This window comes from Panthera leo, chromosome E1 (assembly GCF_018350215.1).
Source record: "Panthera leo isolate Ple1 chromosome E1, P.leo_Ple1_pat1.1, whole genome shotgun sequence".
In the NCBI taxonomy this organism is placed as follows: Eukaryota; Metazoa; Chordata; class Mammalia; order Carnivora; family Felidae; genus Panthera; species Panthera leo.
Window position 1 is genome coordinate 55,669,555 of NC_056692.1, and position 16,450 is coordinate 55,686,004.

A 16,450-nucleotide genomic window follows, 5' to 3' on the forward strand; every position below is an offset into this window, starting at 1 on the left:
TGTCCTCCCCCAGGGAGGCGCCTGTGGGCCCCAGAGGAGGGGACACCTCCCAGGCGCAGGGTGCCCTGCTGACCATGTGTGGGTGCAGGAGGCGAGGTGCTGGAGCACTGCTCCTTCCGGGATGAGGACGATGACTGCACATACAGCTACACAGTGGAGGGTGACGGCACCCCTGGGCCCAACAGCACTGTCCTGGTGCACAGGAAGAAGGGTGAGCCGACGGACGGGGCAGATGGGCAGCCTGGCAGACCCTGGTGGAAAAATGGGCATCGCCTCCCTCCTTTTCTCCCTCCCCTTCCTCCGTAGACTGCCCGCCCGGCTCCTTCTGGTGGCTCATCCCTCTGCTCATCTTCCTCCTGCTGCTGCTGGCACTGCTGCTGTTGCTCTGCTGGAAATACTGTGCCTGCTGCAAGGTGGGAGCTTCCCCAGGTCCCCACCCACCCCAGGTCCTCACCCCCCCAGGGCCCCACCCCCCCCAGGGCCCCAATTCCCACCAGGCCCCACTTCCTCTCAGGTCCTCACCTCCGCCAGGTCCCCACCCCTTCCAGGTCCTCACCCCCACCGATCCCCATCCTCCCCCAGGTCCCCACCCTCCCCGGGTCCCCACCCCCACCAGGTCCCCCCCTCCTACCAGGTCCCCACCTCCTACCAGGTCCCCAGCCCCCACCAGGTCCCCGCCTCCTACCAGGATCCCCAGCCCCCTCAGGGTCCCCAACTCCCACCAGGGGCCCATCTCCCACCAGGTCCCCAAATCTCACCAGGGTCCCCACACCCCCACCAAGGTCCTCATACGCGGAGAGGCCAGGTGAAGCCATGTCTTCTGTCCAGCTCTAGTGCCCTTCCTACCCCAGCCCTTCGCCTCTGCCAATCATCAGTGGCCTATACCTGAGACCACCTGCCCTCAGGTCAGGCACATGCAAAGGGCCATGGGAGCCAACAGAGAGAAGAAAGACCTTGCCCACCAGGAGCTGGTAGTCTCACTGGGAAGGAAAGATGAGAGGCAGGAAATCATGGGGGATGGTCTGGCATGGAATGCTGAATTGTCGTGGCAGAAGAGAAACTGCGTAGTAATGCCAGTGTTAAGGGCTATTATTAGTGTGTGTTACAGAGAAAAAGAGGTCTGTAGTCAAATACATTTGAGAAACAGGCTTCTCTGCGGGACTTCTCAGAGCCTTTGATGTAGTTGTATGCATAGTGAAACTGTAAGAAGGGCACAGGGAATGAAGTCAGTGCTTCTCAAATGGGTTTGATCACAGAACCATTACTTTACAGAGCATCTGGCAGGACCAGGGTCCCATGGTACAAACTTTGGGAACCCTCTGCCCCCACCAACCTCTGTACTCACCATATGTGGTCCACACCTAGATCCCTTCAACTTCCTTGATACCTTGGTGTCTGGGGAAGGCAGTGTTGCCGCTCTGGACCATTGGCGTGGGGGGGGGAAGGGGGGAAGGGGGGAAGGGGGGAAGGGGGCGGGTGGCAGGTGGCCGGAGGGGCTTACCTGGGCTGGGGCAGTTGTCCCAGCCCTCATCCCCGCCCACCTTATCTCCTAGGCTTGCCTGGCACTTCTCCCTTGTTGCAACCGAGGTACGGGCCCAGCATGTGCGGGGTGGCAACGGCTCTGACCGCTCATTCCCCCAGATGGGGTGGAGGAGAAGCAGGGGTGTGTGTGGAACGGAAGCAGGAGGCCTAGGGTCCCACCCTGAGGGGGTGTGGCTGGGAGGGCCCGGGGTGGGGCCCCATGCTGAGGACCCTGTCACGCAGGGCACATGGTGGGCTTCAAGGAAGACCACTACATGTTGCGGGAGAACCTGATGGCCTCAGACCACCTGGACACGCCCATGCTACGCAGTGGGAACCTCAAGGGACGTGACATGGTCCGATGGAAGATCACCAACAACGTGCAGCGGCCTGGCTTTGCCACCCATGCCTCCAGCACCAACCCCATGGAGCTGGGTGAGGACTGGGGCTTGGCACGGTGGCTCCTGGGAGCGCCCATGGGGCCTGGGGCACATGCACCGCTGGTCCTGGGTTCAAATCACACCATTCCTGTTTTCTCTGGGCGTTGGGGGCAGGCACAGGCTTGGCCACCTTCGGCCCTTCCTGATGGTGCTACAGGCCTCAGGGTCTCGGCCAGCAAGTTGCCCCGCCCCTGCCACCATCCGAGCATGGGTCTTGGGGGGGGCTTCTAGAGTGTCTGGTGTGCCGGAGGCTGATGACCCCCATCCCTGCCTGCCCTAGTGCCCTATGGGCTGTCCCTGCGCCTCGCCCGCCTTTGCACTGAGAACCTGTTGAAACCTGACACTCGAGAGTGTGACCAGCTGCGCCAGGAGGTGGAGGAGAATGTAAGGGCCAAAGAAGCTGACCCTGGGGCCCCCGGCATCCCTGGGCATGGGTGTGATCCAGGTAGGGGAAGAGCAAGGAGAAAGCAGCTGCGGAACGTGGATTTTTCCGAGTAGGAAAGAGGGGCTTCCTTGGACATGTGCCTGGTGTGGGGTTGTCCTGTGAATGTTTCCGGAAGGGGACAAGGCAATGCACATGGCCATGTGCATGTCCCAGCCAACCATATCCTCTGGGTCTGGGTGGCTCTGGGTAGAGAGGCTTACCCAGGGTGCCAGCCTCACGCCTTTCCTTGCCTGGCAGCTGAATGAGGTGTACAGACAGATCACAGGTGCACACAAGCTCCAGCAGACTAAATTCCGGTGGGTCCTGGGTGCCTGGGGGGCAGGGGCGGGAGCTGCCCCCACTACCCACTCTAGGGCCCCCCCCCCCCACAAGCAGGTCCATGCTTCTATCCCAGAGACTGTGTGGCTCATGCTCCCTTCTTTGTCCCCCCACAGGCAGCAGCCCAACGCCGGGAAAAAGTGAGTTGAAGGCACACGGGTGGGGCAGCCCTAGGTCAAGTATCTTGCCCAAGATTACCTAGTTACTAAGAGACAGAGCCAGGATTTGAACCCAGGCAGTTTGACCTCAGCACCCTTACCCTTAGCGTCTTTTTTGTACGGCATCTATTGCTGGAATCCCACCTGAAGAGGTGTGGCTGGGAGGGTTTAGGGAAGGGCCCCATTTCATAGATGAGGTGGGCAGGGTAGCCCCATTTCATGCATGAGGACCCCGAGGCTCAAGGAGGCACAGTGGCTTGGCTGAGACTCAAGGTGAGGTGGGGGGGGGGGGGCAGCGTGCCAGATGCTCTGTGAAGTCATGGTTCTGTGATCAAATCCATTTGAGAAGCACTGACTTCGTTCCCCACGCCCTTCTTACAGTTTCACTATGCATACAACTACCTCAAAGGCTCTGAGAAGGCCCGCAGAGAAGAAGTCTATTTCTCAAATGGAGTTGATCACAGATCTCTTTTTCTCTATAACACACACGAACAGCCTGGAACACTGGGGCTACTTCATGGTGGCACTTTTTGCTGCCAGGCGTCTTGTCCCTTAATGGGGAGAGGACAGGCAGGAGGGTGGGGGCTGGGGGGACAAGTGCCAGCATCCGTGGCCAGCCTGACACGTCCCCACCTACCCACCCCCCACCCCAGGCAGGACCACACCATTGTGGATACGGTGTTGATGGCGCCTCGCGCGGCCAAGCAGGCCCTGCTGAAGCTGACGGAGAAGCAGGTGGAACAGGGGGCCTTCCATGAGCTCAAGGTGGCCCCCGGCTACTACACCCTCACTGCAGACCAAGGTAGGTGGGCAGGCTCCCTGCGCCACTTCCTTATGCCCCCCACCCCTGGGCAGCCGCCTGAGCCACATCTGCCTGCCCCTCCAACTCCCACCCAGATGCCCGGGGGATGGTGGAGTTCCAGGAGGGCGTGGAGCTGGTGGACGTGCGGGTGCCCCTCTTCATCCGGCCTGAGGACGATGATGAGAAGCAGCTGCTGGTGGAAGCCATCGATGTGCCCATGGGCACTGCCACCCTCGGTCGCCGCCTGGTAAACATCACCATCATCAAGGAGCAAGGTGGGTCAGGGCGGCGGGAGCAGGGGGGCATAAAGGGGGCTCCTCCTAACATCTGAGGGCAGATGGGGCCTGGCCGTGGGGCCTAGGCAAGTCACTTAACCTCTCTGAGCCTTGGTTTCTCCATCTGTAAAATGGGCGTCTGGCTCTCAAGAGGGGTATGTGGCTATGCATCGTTGCACAGTGCCTGGTGGTAAGCGCTCAATGTGGGAGCTTCTGCTGTAATTACAGGGTGCCGTGTCCTCCTGAAATTGTCCCCCATCCCTCCCCTTCTTGCCCCTGTGGCCTTTGAACGTAGGAGATTGAAGGGACCTCCCCGGGATGGCAGGACATCAGAGCAGGAAGGGCATTGGGAGTTCATTTCACCCGAGCCTATTTAGAGGGGAAGCAAGGCATCGCACCACTGACACCCAAGTCGCCTTCCCTCCTGGGGACCCCCGAGTTGTTGATAAGCATCCTTTCTGCATCCAGAGGGTCTGTTGTGGTCCCCGAGCTCTCCTCCCCACCTGCCCCTGCACCACAGGCCTTTGTCCTGCTCTGCCCCAGCCCAGTCTCAAGCCCCCATCTCTGGTTCTGGCCCTACCTGGCCTCCTTTCTCTGCCCTGACACTTCCAGGATATCAGCTGGACACTGTGCCGGCCCCTCCACCTTTTCTGGAAGAATTTTCCATCCCCTCCCTCGAGTGGGGTGAGGAACGACAGGCAGACTCCTGGAGGCTGGGGTGGGCCCAGAAAGAGGGTGCGTATTGCGAAAGGACTGAGGGCAGGCCGCCCTGACTGGTGCCTGGGTCCTTGCAGCCAGCGGGATAGTGTCATTTGAGAAGCCTGAGTACTTGGTCAGCGGCGGAGAGCAAGTGGCCCGCATTCCCGTCGTCCGGCGCATCCTGGACAATGGCAAGTCCCAAGTCTCCTACCGCACACAGGATAACACCGCACAGGGCAAGCGGGTAAGGCTCTGCCATGAGGTCAAAGGCATTTCCCAGGGGCCCAGCGAGAGCTCACGGCAGCTGCCAGAGTCGCTGGGATGCTGGTGGCGCCCCCGGCCAGCCTCCCAAGGACATGTCTGCCTGCTCCTGCCACTCATAATAGATGTGTCTCACCAAAAGCGTCCTAGGTGAGGCCTCGTCGCTACCAGGGACATGTCCGGATCATTCATATCTCCCTTCCAACAACCCAGTATCTACCAGGGCAGCCAAACCCTACGTAGTGAGATGGATTCCGTCTGCCCACGTCCAGGGGCTTTGGGCTTCTTGAGGTGGGAGCATAGGCCTCATGTCCCTGGGCAGACTCTCGAGAAAGGCTGTCACAGTTTGCCCCCCTGCCACGCCTGTGAGCCCACATCCCCTTCATCACTGGACCCCAGTCTCAGGGAAGAGCCACGTCCAGGTGTTGGATGTGCTTCGGATTTATCAACATTTACAAACTAAAAATATTCATATCAGCAATTCAGCCGGAGTCATACGATCTAGTCTCACTGGGCCCACAGGCCAGTTCGGCGAATGCCGGCAGCCTGGCCACGGCGTGTTCCTCCCTTCCTTTTATTGGAAGGAACAGTTCTCATTACTGCTCCGGGGCCCCCGATAAAAGTTCCAAAGAAGAATCTGTATGTCCATAAATCTTACTGAACACACCGTATTATATAAGGGATTCCAGCTACCCTGTTATGCTTTTATAAAGGCATTTTGGTGTTTAAGTATTTTTTAAAACATTTTTATTATTTCCCAACTTTTTATTTTGAAAAACTTCAAGCCTATAGGAAAATGAAAAGACTAATGCCATTAACACCCATTTACCCTTAAATAATTTTTTCAATGTTTATTTATTTTTGAGAGAGAGAGAGAGAGAGACGGAATGTGAGCAGGGGAGGGGGAGAGAGAGAGGGAGACACAGAATCTGAAGCAGGCTCCAGGCTCTGAGCTGTCAGCACAGAGCCCGACGCGGGGCTCGAACTCCCAAACTGTGAGATGATGACCTGAGCTGAAGTCAGAGGCTTAACCGACTGAGCCACCCAGGTGCCCAAGCACCCATTTACCCTTTACATAGAGTCACCAATTAATAATAGTTTTCTTGTTCTCCTTCTATATAGATATAAGAATAGATGCATCTATCTAAAGATATATATGCGTATCTGTATTTCTTTTCTAGAACTGTAGAAAGACAGGGGGAGAGAGAGTCGTGTTTCATTTCATTGTGTTTGCTCAACAAAGTAAGTTATAGACATCACATAGACCCTAAAGCTTCTGGCGGCACCTGCTGAGAACAAGGTTATTCTACACAGCTACAACATCATTACCAACCTTAAGAAACCTCACATTATAGGGGCACCTGGGTGGCTCAGTCAATTAATTAAGCATCCAACTCTTGATTTCGGTTCAGGTCGTGATCTCACGGTTCATAAGTTCAAGCTTCGCATCAGGCTCCACACTGACAGCACACAGCCTATTTGGGATTCTCTCTCTCCCTGTCTCTCTGCCTCTCCCCTGTATGGGTGAACTCTCTCTCTCTCTCTGTCTCGAAATAAATTCTAAAAAGCATTACCTAATAATTGGTTCATATTCAGATCTCCCCATGTTCACATGCCCCAGTAATGCCCTTTATAGCGGTTTTGGGGTTTTTTGTTTTGTTTTGTTTTTTTGTTTTTGCTCCAGTCCAAGAACCAATCCCGGATCTGGCATTGCATTTTGTTGTGTGCCCTAGGTGTCCTTTTATCTAGGACAACTCCCTGGCTTTGCCTTTTGTGACTTCGACTTTTGGAAGAGTTCCCCCCCAGCTCAGTCTCAGTCGTCTAGGGGGTAACTCCTGCTTTTCTTACACTGACTGCAGTGTCTCTGGGTTTCTAAGCTGTTGAATTTGCCCCCTGCTGGGCCTGAACTTGAAATGTTAGTGTGCATCGCCACCTAGTGGTCTCATGTGAGCGCGATACATGTATGTGGACACGGACATACTTCCCCGGGTGGCTGGGGAGAGCCCTGGGGCCCTGAAGGAAGAAAACTGGAGCTGATGGGGGCACCCTCCCTAGGAGGCAGGGCCTGGGGCCTGGTCGGATCCCAGACTTCAGAGCCGCAGTGTGGGGCAGGTTCTTCCCTCCCTGGCTGGGGTCTGCTTGAGTGAGACTCTTCTGGATCTGCTATACATCCCCATCTCTGGGCCTTGGTTCAAACCTCAGCTCTATCGCAACTGCCTGTGTGAATGTGGGCAAGTTTCTCCACCCCTCCGTGTGCCTCAGTTCCTCATCTGTAAAATGGGGACAGCAATAGCTCACCTCACATTGCTGTGAGGGTCAAATGAGCTAGTAAGTGCTTGATGCACGGGAGGTGCTACGGAAACAGGAGCCATTTCGTGTGCAGGTGGGATGGTCTGTGTGTGGTGCTCTCTGCCGTATCCAGGCGGTTGGGGTGGAGTGGCATGATCCATCCTCCAGGCCCGGTCTGACCCTGACCCCTTCTCCCTCCCAGGACTATGTCCCTGCAGAGGGGGATCTGCTGTTCCAGCCTGGGGAGACCTGGAAGGAGCTGCAGGTGAAGCTCCTGGAGCCGCGGGAGATAGACTCCCTCCTGCGGGGCCGCCAGACCCGCCGCTTCCACATTCAACTCAGCAACCCCAAGTTTGGGGCCCGCCTGGGCCAGCCCCACTCAGCCACCGTCGTCATTGGAGACCGAGGTAGGCAGAGCCCCTTAAGCAGGTGGGGAGGGAGGGCTGGGGGCCTCTCCACTAAGGCTGCAGTGTGGGCAAATAAAATATAGGATTCCCTGTTAAATTTGGATTTCAGATAAACGAAGAACAAGTTTTGTGTAAGTATGTCCCACACCTCAGTGGGATATACTTATCCTATTTGTTGTTCATCTTAAATTCTGGCTTAACTAGGGGTCCTGCATTTTATCCAGCAATCCTGCTCTCAGCCAAAGAGGGTGGCTTTTTTCACGCTGTGGCTACCCAGCCTGCTGGCGGCGCCATGAACCCCACCGTTAGGTCTTAGCCCTTTGATTTCAGCTTCAGTTCCAACTAAAATGCAGGTGTTTCCTAGAGGGGTGAAACAGTTCTCACGGGTCCTTAACCTCCAGTATGGTGGTGTCTATGAGCCCACCCCAGAGAAGCCTTGCCTGGAAGATAGGAGAGGAGGGGGCATTCTCAGAGTAGAGTGGGGAGCACGCTGGGGAAGGGGGTATAGAAACAAACGTTCTGACCTGGAACATTCCTTTGGCTGCCAAGGGAGAAAGAAGGGCAGACGATCTCCCTCCTCCTTCTCATTCCTCCAGACACCCCCTGCCTCCGGGTCCTCCACCAGGAGGGCAGGATGCCCTCTGTAGCACCAGTGGGGGCACCAGTCCCCCCAGAGTCCTGGGTGCTGAGTGCTGTCAGTTGTCAGCGGTCAGTTGAGGCGGGGAAGAGTTGGCAACTGAGTCTCTGGAGCCCCCTGGTGGTGAGGGTGGATTCCTGCTTCACTCAAAGAGGGGGTGTCTGAGCTGTCTGCCCCGCGCTGACTCGGCCCACTGCAGATGAACTGGACCGGAACTTCACAAGCCCGACGCTGTCATCATTTCCACCTCACCCTGGTGACCTGGGTGCCCCACAGAACCCCAATGCCAAGGCCGCCGGGTCCCGAAAGATCCACTTCAACTGGCTGCCCCCTCCGGGCAAGCCGACGGGGTACAGGGTAAGGTGGGAGGCAAGGAGGGAGGTGGACGCGGAGGGCTGGTACCCACTGGGGAGACGGGCCACCTGAAGCCAAAGAGCCCCCGAGGGGGCAGAGAGGGCACGCTTGGCCCTGGGGAGCCAAGCACAAGTGGACAGGGGGAACCCCCATCTGCCCGGGGAAGAGCGAAGGCCCGTCCCTGAAGTTTTCAGACATTTGCCCTCCTTCCTGGAATGCGGCCCCTCCCCCCACCCAGAAGACACCTGAGTTCTGCCCCAGCCCTGCTGTGTGAACCTGGCAGGTCACCAACCCCTCCGTGTCTCATCGGTGCAAAGGGGACAGTAAGGGCAGGACGTCAACGAGCAGCTCTGGCACTTGACGCCTCCCGCTGACCAGTTCCTCCCCTGGGAGCAGGTGAAGTACTGGATCCAGGGTGACTCAGAGTCTGAGGCCCATCTGCTCGACAGCAAGGTGCCCTCGGTGGAGCTCACGAACCTGTACCCATACTGCGACTATGAGATGAAGGTGTGCGCCTACGGGGCACAGGGCGAGGGTCCCTACAGCTCCCTGGTGTCCTGCCGCACCCAACAGGAAGGTGAGGCCTCACCACACGTCTGTCCCGGAACCACCCTGATGCCCCCGTGCCCAGCTCTGCCCGCTCTACTCCCGGAACCCTGCCCTCCACCTGCTGCTGCTGACAGCTTTCTTCCTGCACTGCCCCCCCTCCTTCCCTAGTACCCAGTGAGCCGGGGCGTCTGGCCTTCAATGTCGTCTCCTCCACGGTGACCCAGCTGAGCTGGGCTGAGCCAGCTGAGACCAACGGAGAGATCACGGCCTACGAGGTCTGCTACGGCTTGGTCAACGAGGACAACCGTAAGGACGTGGGCCCCTCCTGCCCCTAGGACAGCAGGAAGGGGAGGGAGCAAAGCGCAGGAGGAAGGTCACATCGTCCCGGTTGGTGGATGTGTCCCATAGGTCTGGTTGCCCGAGGCATCATCAGGTTTGTGGTCAGGTTGGGGCTGGTTGCATCCCGAGACCAAGCCCAGAAGCTCACAGGGCAGGTGGGGATAGAAGGCATGAGAAGGCTTCCCATACAGCAAACCCGCACGGCTCACTCTCACGCGGTTCTTGTAGGGCCAAAGTAGAGTTGGTAGGATTAGCAAATAGAGGATGCCCTGAATTTCAGAGAAACCATTTTTTTTTTAAGTACATCTCAAATAACAGCCCAAGGCCGGAGTGCGCGGCAGCACTGTTATTTCTTCCCAGTCCTGGAAGGGAGGGAAGGGTGGGCACCCCTTGCCAATGGCCAAGATGAGGAAGTGAGGGACATCGGTTCCACCTGCCGCCTGGTGCAGGGACCTCCTCCTTGTGCCCTCACTGCTGCTTGCTCCGTCCCAGGGTTGCAGAGCTCACCACCCCATATGACCCATGGACCTTAACGTGGGTCAGGCGCAGCGCTTTGGGGATGGCCCAAAAGGGCAGAGGGCCCCAAGATTATTCTAGACATCAGGCTCGCGGCTCTTTACCAGCCAAGCAGACCACATGCAACCTCAGCAGCTACATCACACCTTTGGCCTGTTCCAGGTTTATAACACCTAGTCTGCCCATGGACCACTGTTAGGAAGTCTCCTCTGATCCCGCCTTTCATCCCAGGAATGATACGTACCCTGTCCAAAGTTCATCCCTGATGGTTTCAGGCATGGCTTCAGTCTGCTGAGGTCTCAGCTGTGTCCTGGAATGTGCTGGATGGCCCTTCTGGCTGAGGGCATCAGCACTTTGGTGGGTGTCCCTCTCCCCTGTTCCCACTAGCTGAAAGAGATGTGAGGGGTGGGCGGAGAACAGTGCCCACCTTGGCAGCTAGAGACCTCCCCCAGGCTGATGGGCCTCCACCAATCAATTCTTTTTAAGCACAGTGGTTGGCTGGGGGTAGACATCAAGCTTATCAGGTAGCACTTTCCAGAACCCTCCTTTGGACCTCTTTGGAAACTGGGACCTTTTCTGGCCTCCATCCTTCTGGGCCTTCTCTGGTTTCCCAGAAGCCTTCGAGCATGGCAGGGCACTTCTTGCTGTGCCTGGGCCCAGGTGCCGTCACTTGCTCAGAGCAACGAGGGTCACTTTCTCCCAGGGCTGCGTGTCTGCCCTTCTAGGTGTGAGTGGAGGAGAGCTGCCTGGCCTCTGCTCTCTGCTCACCTGTCACTGCTGGCCCTCTTCTCCACCCTTCTCCCCACCCCTTAGCTCTCCGAAGCCTCAGCCTGCCCGGAGGTGCAGCTTCCCCGAGCCCACCCCTCTATTCCAGTCCTTGCTCCTGTGACCACAGGGCAGCTGGGGTGGGTGTCTGGATATCTCCACTTTCACTTCCTCAACAGAGCACTTGGGGTCTGGTCGTGTGGACAATGAGACAGAGGCACCCTCACGGCCGGAGTGTGCCTCAGGTGGACACAGGACCGTTTACCAATCCGTAGAGGTCACAGTGGGGCCACCTTGAGTCTAGTCCTGGCTTTGCCACTTAAGGATGAGCCAGCCCTTCGGAGAGTTGGTGACCCTTCCTTAAATGAGGCACACCCAGGTTCTCAGGGCGCGGCACGACACAGGAGTTCCAATAGCTGCTTGCTCTCTGCCTTGTCCCCTGCGCCCTCTCCGTGCAATTCAGAGACCACGCAGCGGTGCTGTTACATCAGAGGCGGGGCTGGGCCAGGCAGGAACGTAGAAGGACCCCTCTGAGGCACTCTCCCTGCCCCAGGACCCATCGGGCCCATGAAGAAGGTGTTGGTGGACACTCCTAAGAGGCGGATGCTGCTCATTGAGAACCTGCGGGAGTCCCAGCCATACCGCTACACAGTGAAGGCGCGCAACGGGGCAGGCTGGGGGCCCGAGCGGGAGGCCATCATCAACCTGGCCACCCAGCCCAAGCGGCCCATGTCCAGTGAGTGGGGGGTGGGGGTGGGGCAGGGCACAGGGTGGAGAGGGGAGGACAGGAGGCTGGGTCCCTGGCTCACCTCTCCCACCCCTGCAGTCCCCATCATCCCGGACATCCCCATCGTGGACGCCCAGTGCGGGGAAGACTACGAGAGCTTCCTCATGTACAGCGACGAAGTACTGCGCTCCCCGGCTGGCAGCCAGAGGCCTAGCGTCTCCGACGACACCGGTGAGTGGGCCTGGGATCCATGAGAGGAAGTTCTGGGTAGGAGGTGGGGCTGTCACTGGTGTCCAGAGAAAGCAAAGGGGCCGATGACCACTGGGCCTAGAGGTCAAGACCAGAAGTCCCTCTCATCTCCAGGTGGGTATCTGCAGAGCCGACCATCTGGCAGGCATCATACTGGCACTGGGTACAGAGGGGGCAAAGCCAACGTGGCCCACATGCAGTCGTGTGCACATCTGTGTATAAGCACAGGCAGAGACTTGCTTGGGAGCAGATGCACACAGAGTCATGTAGGCTCATGCACATGGGACCAGTGTGGAAACACAGCCTTGCTTCTGGAAGGCTCACCAGCTGTGCCATGGAGTCAGGACATTCAGGCCACCTCCCAGGGACAATGTGGGAGGAGGCAGGCATGACCCGGAAGCTCAGAGCAGCCACCTGCCCAGGGTCAGGGAGGCAGTGTCCCCTGTCCCGTCCTCTGGTCCGGTGCTCCTCTTCCCTCCTGATTCCCTGCAGTGTGGTACAAAGGGTCCTTGGCTGGACTCCCTGGTTCTGTTTTAGCTTTGGCTCTGCTGTGGGACATCAGATGAACTGCTCGCCCTCTCTGTGCCTCAGTTTTCTGATCTGTAAAATAGGATGCCAGTCATACAATGCCACGAGTGAAGGTTCTCTGGATTTCTACTTTCTTCCACCCTTGCCTAAGCCTCAGGCCCCCTGTGAACACCTACGTGCCCTGACAGAGCTGAGCTTGGACTTCAGGAACCCCAGCCCAAGGGTCGCGGGGGTTTTGAGGGTATGAGAGAAAGCTCAGCTGTTAACACTATCTGTGACGCACTCTGTGGCTTCTGGAACTGTCCCTGGGAGGCAGGCAGGGGAGAGATTATTCTCTCCAGTGTACAGATGGGAAACCGAGGCTCAGACCAAGAGGCCTCGCAGCTGGTGCCAGAGCCAGGGCTACCCCTGGGGCCTGTCCTCCCCAGCTGCAGCCCTGCCAGCTCTGGCGCACACGGAAGGCCTCCTCTTCCGTCGTGCGGGCCGAGGGGCCCGCCTGTCGCCTGCTCCGAGACCAACCTCACCCCACCCCCCGCCCACCCCCGCCCCGCCCCGACACACTTGGATTCCGGAGAGCCGAGGACGGGCTCACGTCGCTGGCCTCCGCCCCGCCGCGCCCCCTCCCGGAGCCGCCCGCGCCCGCCGGCGGTGCCAACGCGGCCCTTCGTTGTTCCCAAGGCGGCAGCTGGAAGTTCGAGCCCCTGCTGGGGGAGGAGCTGGACCTGCGGCGCGTCACGTGGCGGCTGCCCCCGGAGCTCATCCCGCGCCTGTCGGCCAGCAGCGGGCGCTCCTCCGACGGCGAGCCGCCCCGCGGCCCCCCGGAAGACAGCGCGGACGGGGGCGCGGGCGGGGAGGGTGGCGGCCTAGCCCGCGGCGCCACACCCAGGCCCCCCGGAGGTGACGGGCTTGCCCGGCGCGCCCCGACCCCGCACCCAGCCAGGCGCGCTCGTTTGCCGCCTGCGTCCAGCCTGAGCCCCCTGTGCTCAGGCTGCCCACTAATGGCCCCCTGCCCAACCTGGGGAGGTGCTACGGCGCGGAGGCGGACCCCCAGAGCCGAGGGACCCCCGGGCCAGGCATTCGTGATCTCCTCAAAGCAGGACTGCCCGCAGGAGCCTGCAACTTCAGAAGTTGGTCGTGCCCAGGGGCAGGCGCTAGTACCCAAGGAGACCCCCCCAGAGGTCTCAAGGGACACGAGGGCAGGCATCTGGGCTCTCCCCCAGGCAGGGCTGACGGCAAGGGCAGTAGGTCTCCCAGCTGGGGTCAGCGGTGCTCACACGGTCTACACTGGCATCCTGCAGGACTGACAGACATGGGCTGCAGAAGCCTGTGTGGCCCCTTGGACTCTGCCGGGAACACTGAGCTGCTTTCCCTGGTGGGCCAAGAGAGGCTGGTTTTCTTTATGCCAAGCGCCCCCCCCCCCTCCCCTCAGAGGGTAGGCAATCCTAAGAATTCCCAGGGCCACAGCCTGCGTCTGGGTCTGGCGCAGGCCTGTCCGAGTGACCCTGCTCTCCTCCCACAGAGCACCTGGTGGTGAACGGGCGGATGGACGTGGCCTTCCCAGGCAGCTCCAGCTCTCTGAACAGGATGACCGTGGCCAACACCGCTTACGGCACCCACCTGAGCCCACGCCTGCCCCACCGGGTGCTGAGCACATCCTCCACCCTCACGCGGGACTACCACTCGCTGACCCGCACCGAACACTCCCACTCCCACTCTGCCACGCTGCCCAGGGACTACTCCACCCTCACCTCCGTGTCCTCCCACAGTGAGTGTCCGCTCCCAGCCCTGCCTCTCCCGCTGACCCTGCCTCTCTTCCAGCTCCGGGAGGCTGGGGTTACTGGCCGGGCCGGGCCCCGCTTCCCATCCTCCAGCACGCACACTTCCTGCCCTCACTCTTGTTTTGTCCTGCCCTAGGCCTCCCTCCCATCTGGGAAGAGGGGAGGAGCAGGCTTCCGCTGTCCTGGGCCCTCGGGTCCCTGAGTCGGGCTCAGATGAAAGGGTTCCCTCCCTCTGGGGACTCCCGAGACACTATAATCCTGGCTGGGCAGCCAGCGGCGCCCTTTCGGGGCCCAGGTAGTACAGGGGTGGCCATCTCGCGTCTCCACAGCCGTCCCGCTCCATCTGTCACCCATCTGTTCATCGCAGCCACTGCCCAAACCCAGCACTTCACCTTCCATTTTTCATCTCCATCAATGCTGATGCCTAATATAGCCTCTGCCCTTCCGGGGGTGATGGGCTGGGGGAAGAGGGGGGGGCCAGACCAGCTGGGGGGGGGTGCGGCCAACTTCTGGTGCTCACCCTCTCTAGGCACAGGCAGGGCCCGCATCCACTCTCTGAGTTGTCCAGGGAGGTGCTGGGTGGCCCGGACAGGGTGTTGCAGGCTGAGCGAGCCGCGAGGCCAGCGGCCAGCAGAGATGAGACAGCCGCGGGAGGTCAGAGGGAGGGCTCCTGCCCAGAGACCCCCCTGCCAGAAACTGACTGTGGCCTCCCGTCTTCAGGCTCCCGCTTGGCTGCAGGTGTGCCCAACACACCCACCCGCCTGGTGTTCTCGGCTCTGGGCCCCACGTCTCTGAAAGTGAGCTGGCAGGAGCCACAGTGTGAGCAGGCCTTACAGGGCTACAGTGTGGAGTACCAGCTGCTGAACGGGGGTGAGGCACAGCTGCCGGCAGGCTGGGGGCTTGCAAGGCTCGGGCACCCAGCTGCACAGGAACCCACCCAAGTCCCTTCAACACTAACGATCCCCACCAGACGTTCTGAGAGGGCCTCACTTGCATGCTCCTCGCTGCCCGTCACTGCCTCCTCTCCTCTGAGTTATCCAGCTCCCTGGGCCTCTCTCCAGGTCATTCCCTCTGCGAGACGTTGCCCCACAAGGCTTCACTGACCTAGGGACAGACCCAGGGCCTCCGCTGGCCTGCGAGATGCTTTTGTGGGAACCGGGAAGTGGTGCTTCCCTGGGAAGGCAAACTCGCAGCAGCAATGACCTGGGCCCGCAAACAGGCAGAACATAGGTGGGATTTTAGGCTCCACTCATCCCTCGTGTAGCATACCACCTAAACTACCAGCCACACCCTACCAGGCTGATCCCCACCTGTACCCAAACCATACCACCTAAACTACCAGCCACACCCTACCAGGCTGATCCCCACCTGTACCCAAACCGCAGCGAATCCTGAATCCTGGGTGGGATGATCAGTGGCAGCCTAGGGCAGGGGTGGGATCAGGCCAGGGGTAGGAGTAACACTGACCCCCGGTCCGCCCTCCCCAGGGGAGCTGCATCGGCTCAACATCCCTAGCCCCAGCCAGACTTCGGTGGTGGTGGAAGACCTTCTGCCCAACCACTCCTATGTGTTCCGTGTGCGGGCCCAGAGTCAGGAAGGCTGGGGCCCAGAGCGTGAGGGTGTCATCACCATTGAGTCGCAGGTGCACCCCCAGAGCCCACTCTGCCCCCTGCCAGGTGAGTTGACTCCCCAGCCCGTGGCTGCCCCCGTGACGTCCCCTAGCCACCCACACGCTGACAGTCTTGCTCTGCTGCCCCCAGGCTCCACCTTCACTTTGAGCACACCCAGTGCCCCGGGCCCGCTGGTGTTTACTGCCCTGAGCCCAGACTCGCTGCAGTTGAGCTGGGAACGGCCACGCAGGCCCGATGGGGATATCCTCGGCTACCTGGTGACCTGTGAGATGGCCCATGGAGGAGGTGCTGCCCGTCCCCACCTCAGGGGTGGCCAGGGGAGGGGTGGAGAGGGAGCCACAGAGGCTAAAGGCATCTTCCCTGCCCAGAGCCAGCCACCACGTTCCTGGTGGATGGCGACAGCCCTGAGAGCCGGCTGACGGTGCCGGGCCTCAGTGAGAACGTGCCCTACAAGTTCAAGGTGCAGGCCAAGACCACCCAAGGCTATGGGCCGGAGCGTGAGGGTATCATCACCATCGAGTCCCAGGACGGAGGTGAGGTGGCTTGCCCATTCTTCACCCCTACCCCTTCTCCGGCCACATCTTCTCCTGGCACCATCCCTGACTGGCGCTCATCTGCCCATGCCAGGCCCTTTTCCTCAACTGGGCAGCCACCCCGGGCTCTTCCAGCACCAGCTGCCAGGCGAGTACAGCAGCATCACCACCACCCACACCAGCACAACCGAGCCTTTCTTCCTGGGTGAGTCGCTGGGCAGGGGATCCT

The 16,450-nt window shown here is 59.8% G+C and overlaps 1 protein-coding gene across 1 annotated transcript in view; it reads left to right on the forward strand.

The window, feature by feature from the left end:
• ITGB4 (integrin subunit beta 4) overlaps positions 1 to 16,450 on the forward strand; it is a 29,611-nt gene that overhangs the window by 12,604 nt on the left and 557 nt on the right. Inside the window, exons 17-40 of the mRNA XM_042915518.1 lie at positions 89 to 211; positions 307 to 413; positions 1,554 to 1,587; positions 1,765 to 1,956; positions 2,242 to 2,345; positions 2,644 to 2,702; positions 2,841 to 2,864; positions 3,536 to 3,684; positions 3,780 to 3,959; positions 4,754 to 4,902; positions 7,411 to 7,615; positions 8,452 to 8,609; positions 9,003 to 9,183; positions 9,324 to 9,461; positions 11,329 to 11,511; positions 11,602 to 11,733; positions 12,958 to 13,176; positions 13,799 to 14,044; positions 14,194 to 14,352; positions 14,778 to 14,927; positions 15,545 to 15,733; positions 15,818 to 15,973; positions 16,057 to 16,221; positions 16,316 to 16,426. Coding sequence (XP_042771452.1) covers positions 89 to 211; positions 307 to 413; positions 1,554 to 1,587; positions 1,765 to 1,956; positions 2,242 to 2,345; positions 2,644 to 2,702; positions 2,841 to 2,864; positions 3,536 to 3,684; positions 3,780 to 3,959; positions 4,754 to 4,902; positions 7,411 to 7,615; positions 8,452 to 8,609; positions 9,003 to 9,183; positions 9,324 to 9,461; positions 11,329 to 11,511; positions 11,602 to 11,733; positions 12,958 to 13,176; positions 13,799 to 14,044; positions 14,194 to 14,352; positions 14,778 to 14,927; positions 15,545 to 15,733; positions 15,818 to 15,973; positions 16,057 to 16,221; positions 16,316 to 16,426 — 3,513 coding nt within the window. The remainder of the gene's footprint in view (positions 1 to 88; positions 212 to 306; positions 414 to 1,553; positions 1,588 to 1,764; positions 1,957 to 2,241; positions 2,346 to 2,643; positions 2,703 to 2,840; positions 2,865 to 3,535; positions 3,685 to 3,779; positions 3,960 to 4,753; positions 4,903 to 7,410; positions 7,616 to 8,451; positions 8,610 to 9,002; positions 9,184 to 9,323; positions 9,462 to 11,328; positions 11,512 to 11,601; positions 11,734 to 12,957; positions 13,177 to 13,798; positions 14,045 to 14,193; positions 14,353 to 14,777; positions 14,928 to 15,544; positions 15,734 to 15,817; positions 15,974 to 16,056; positions 16,222 to 16,315; positions 16,427 to 16,450) is intronic.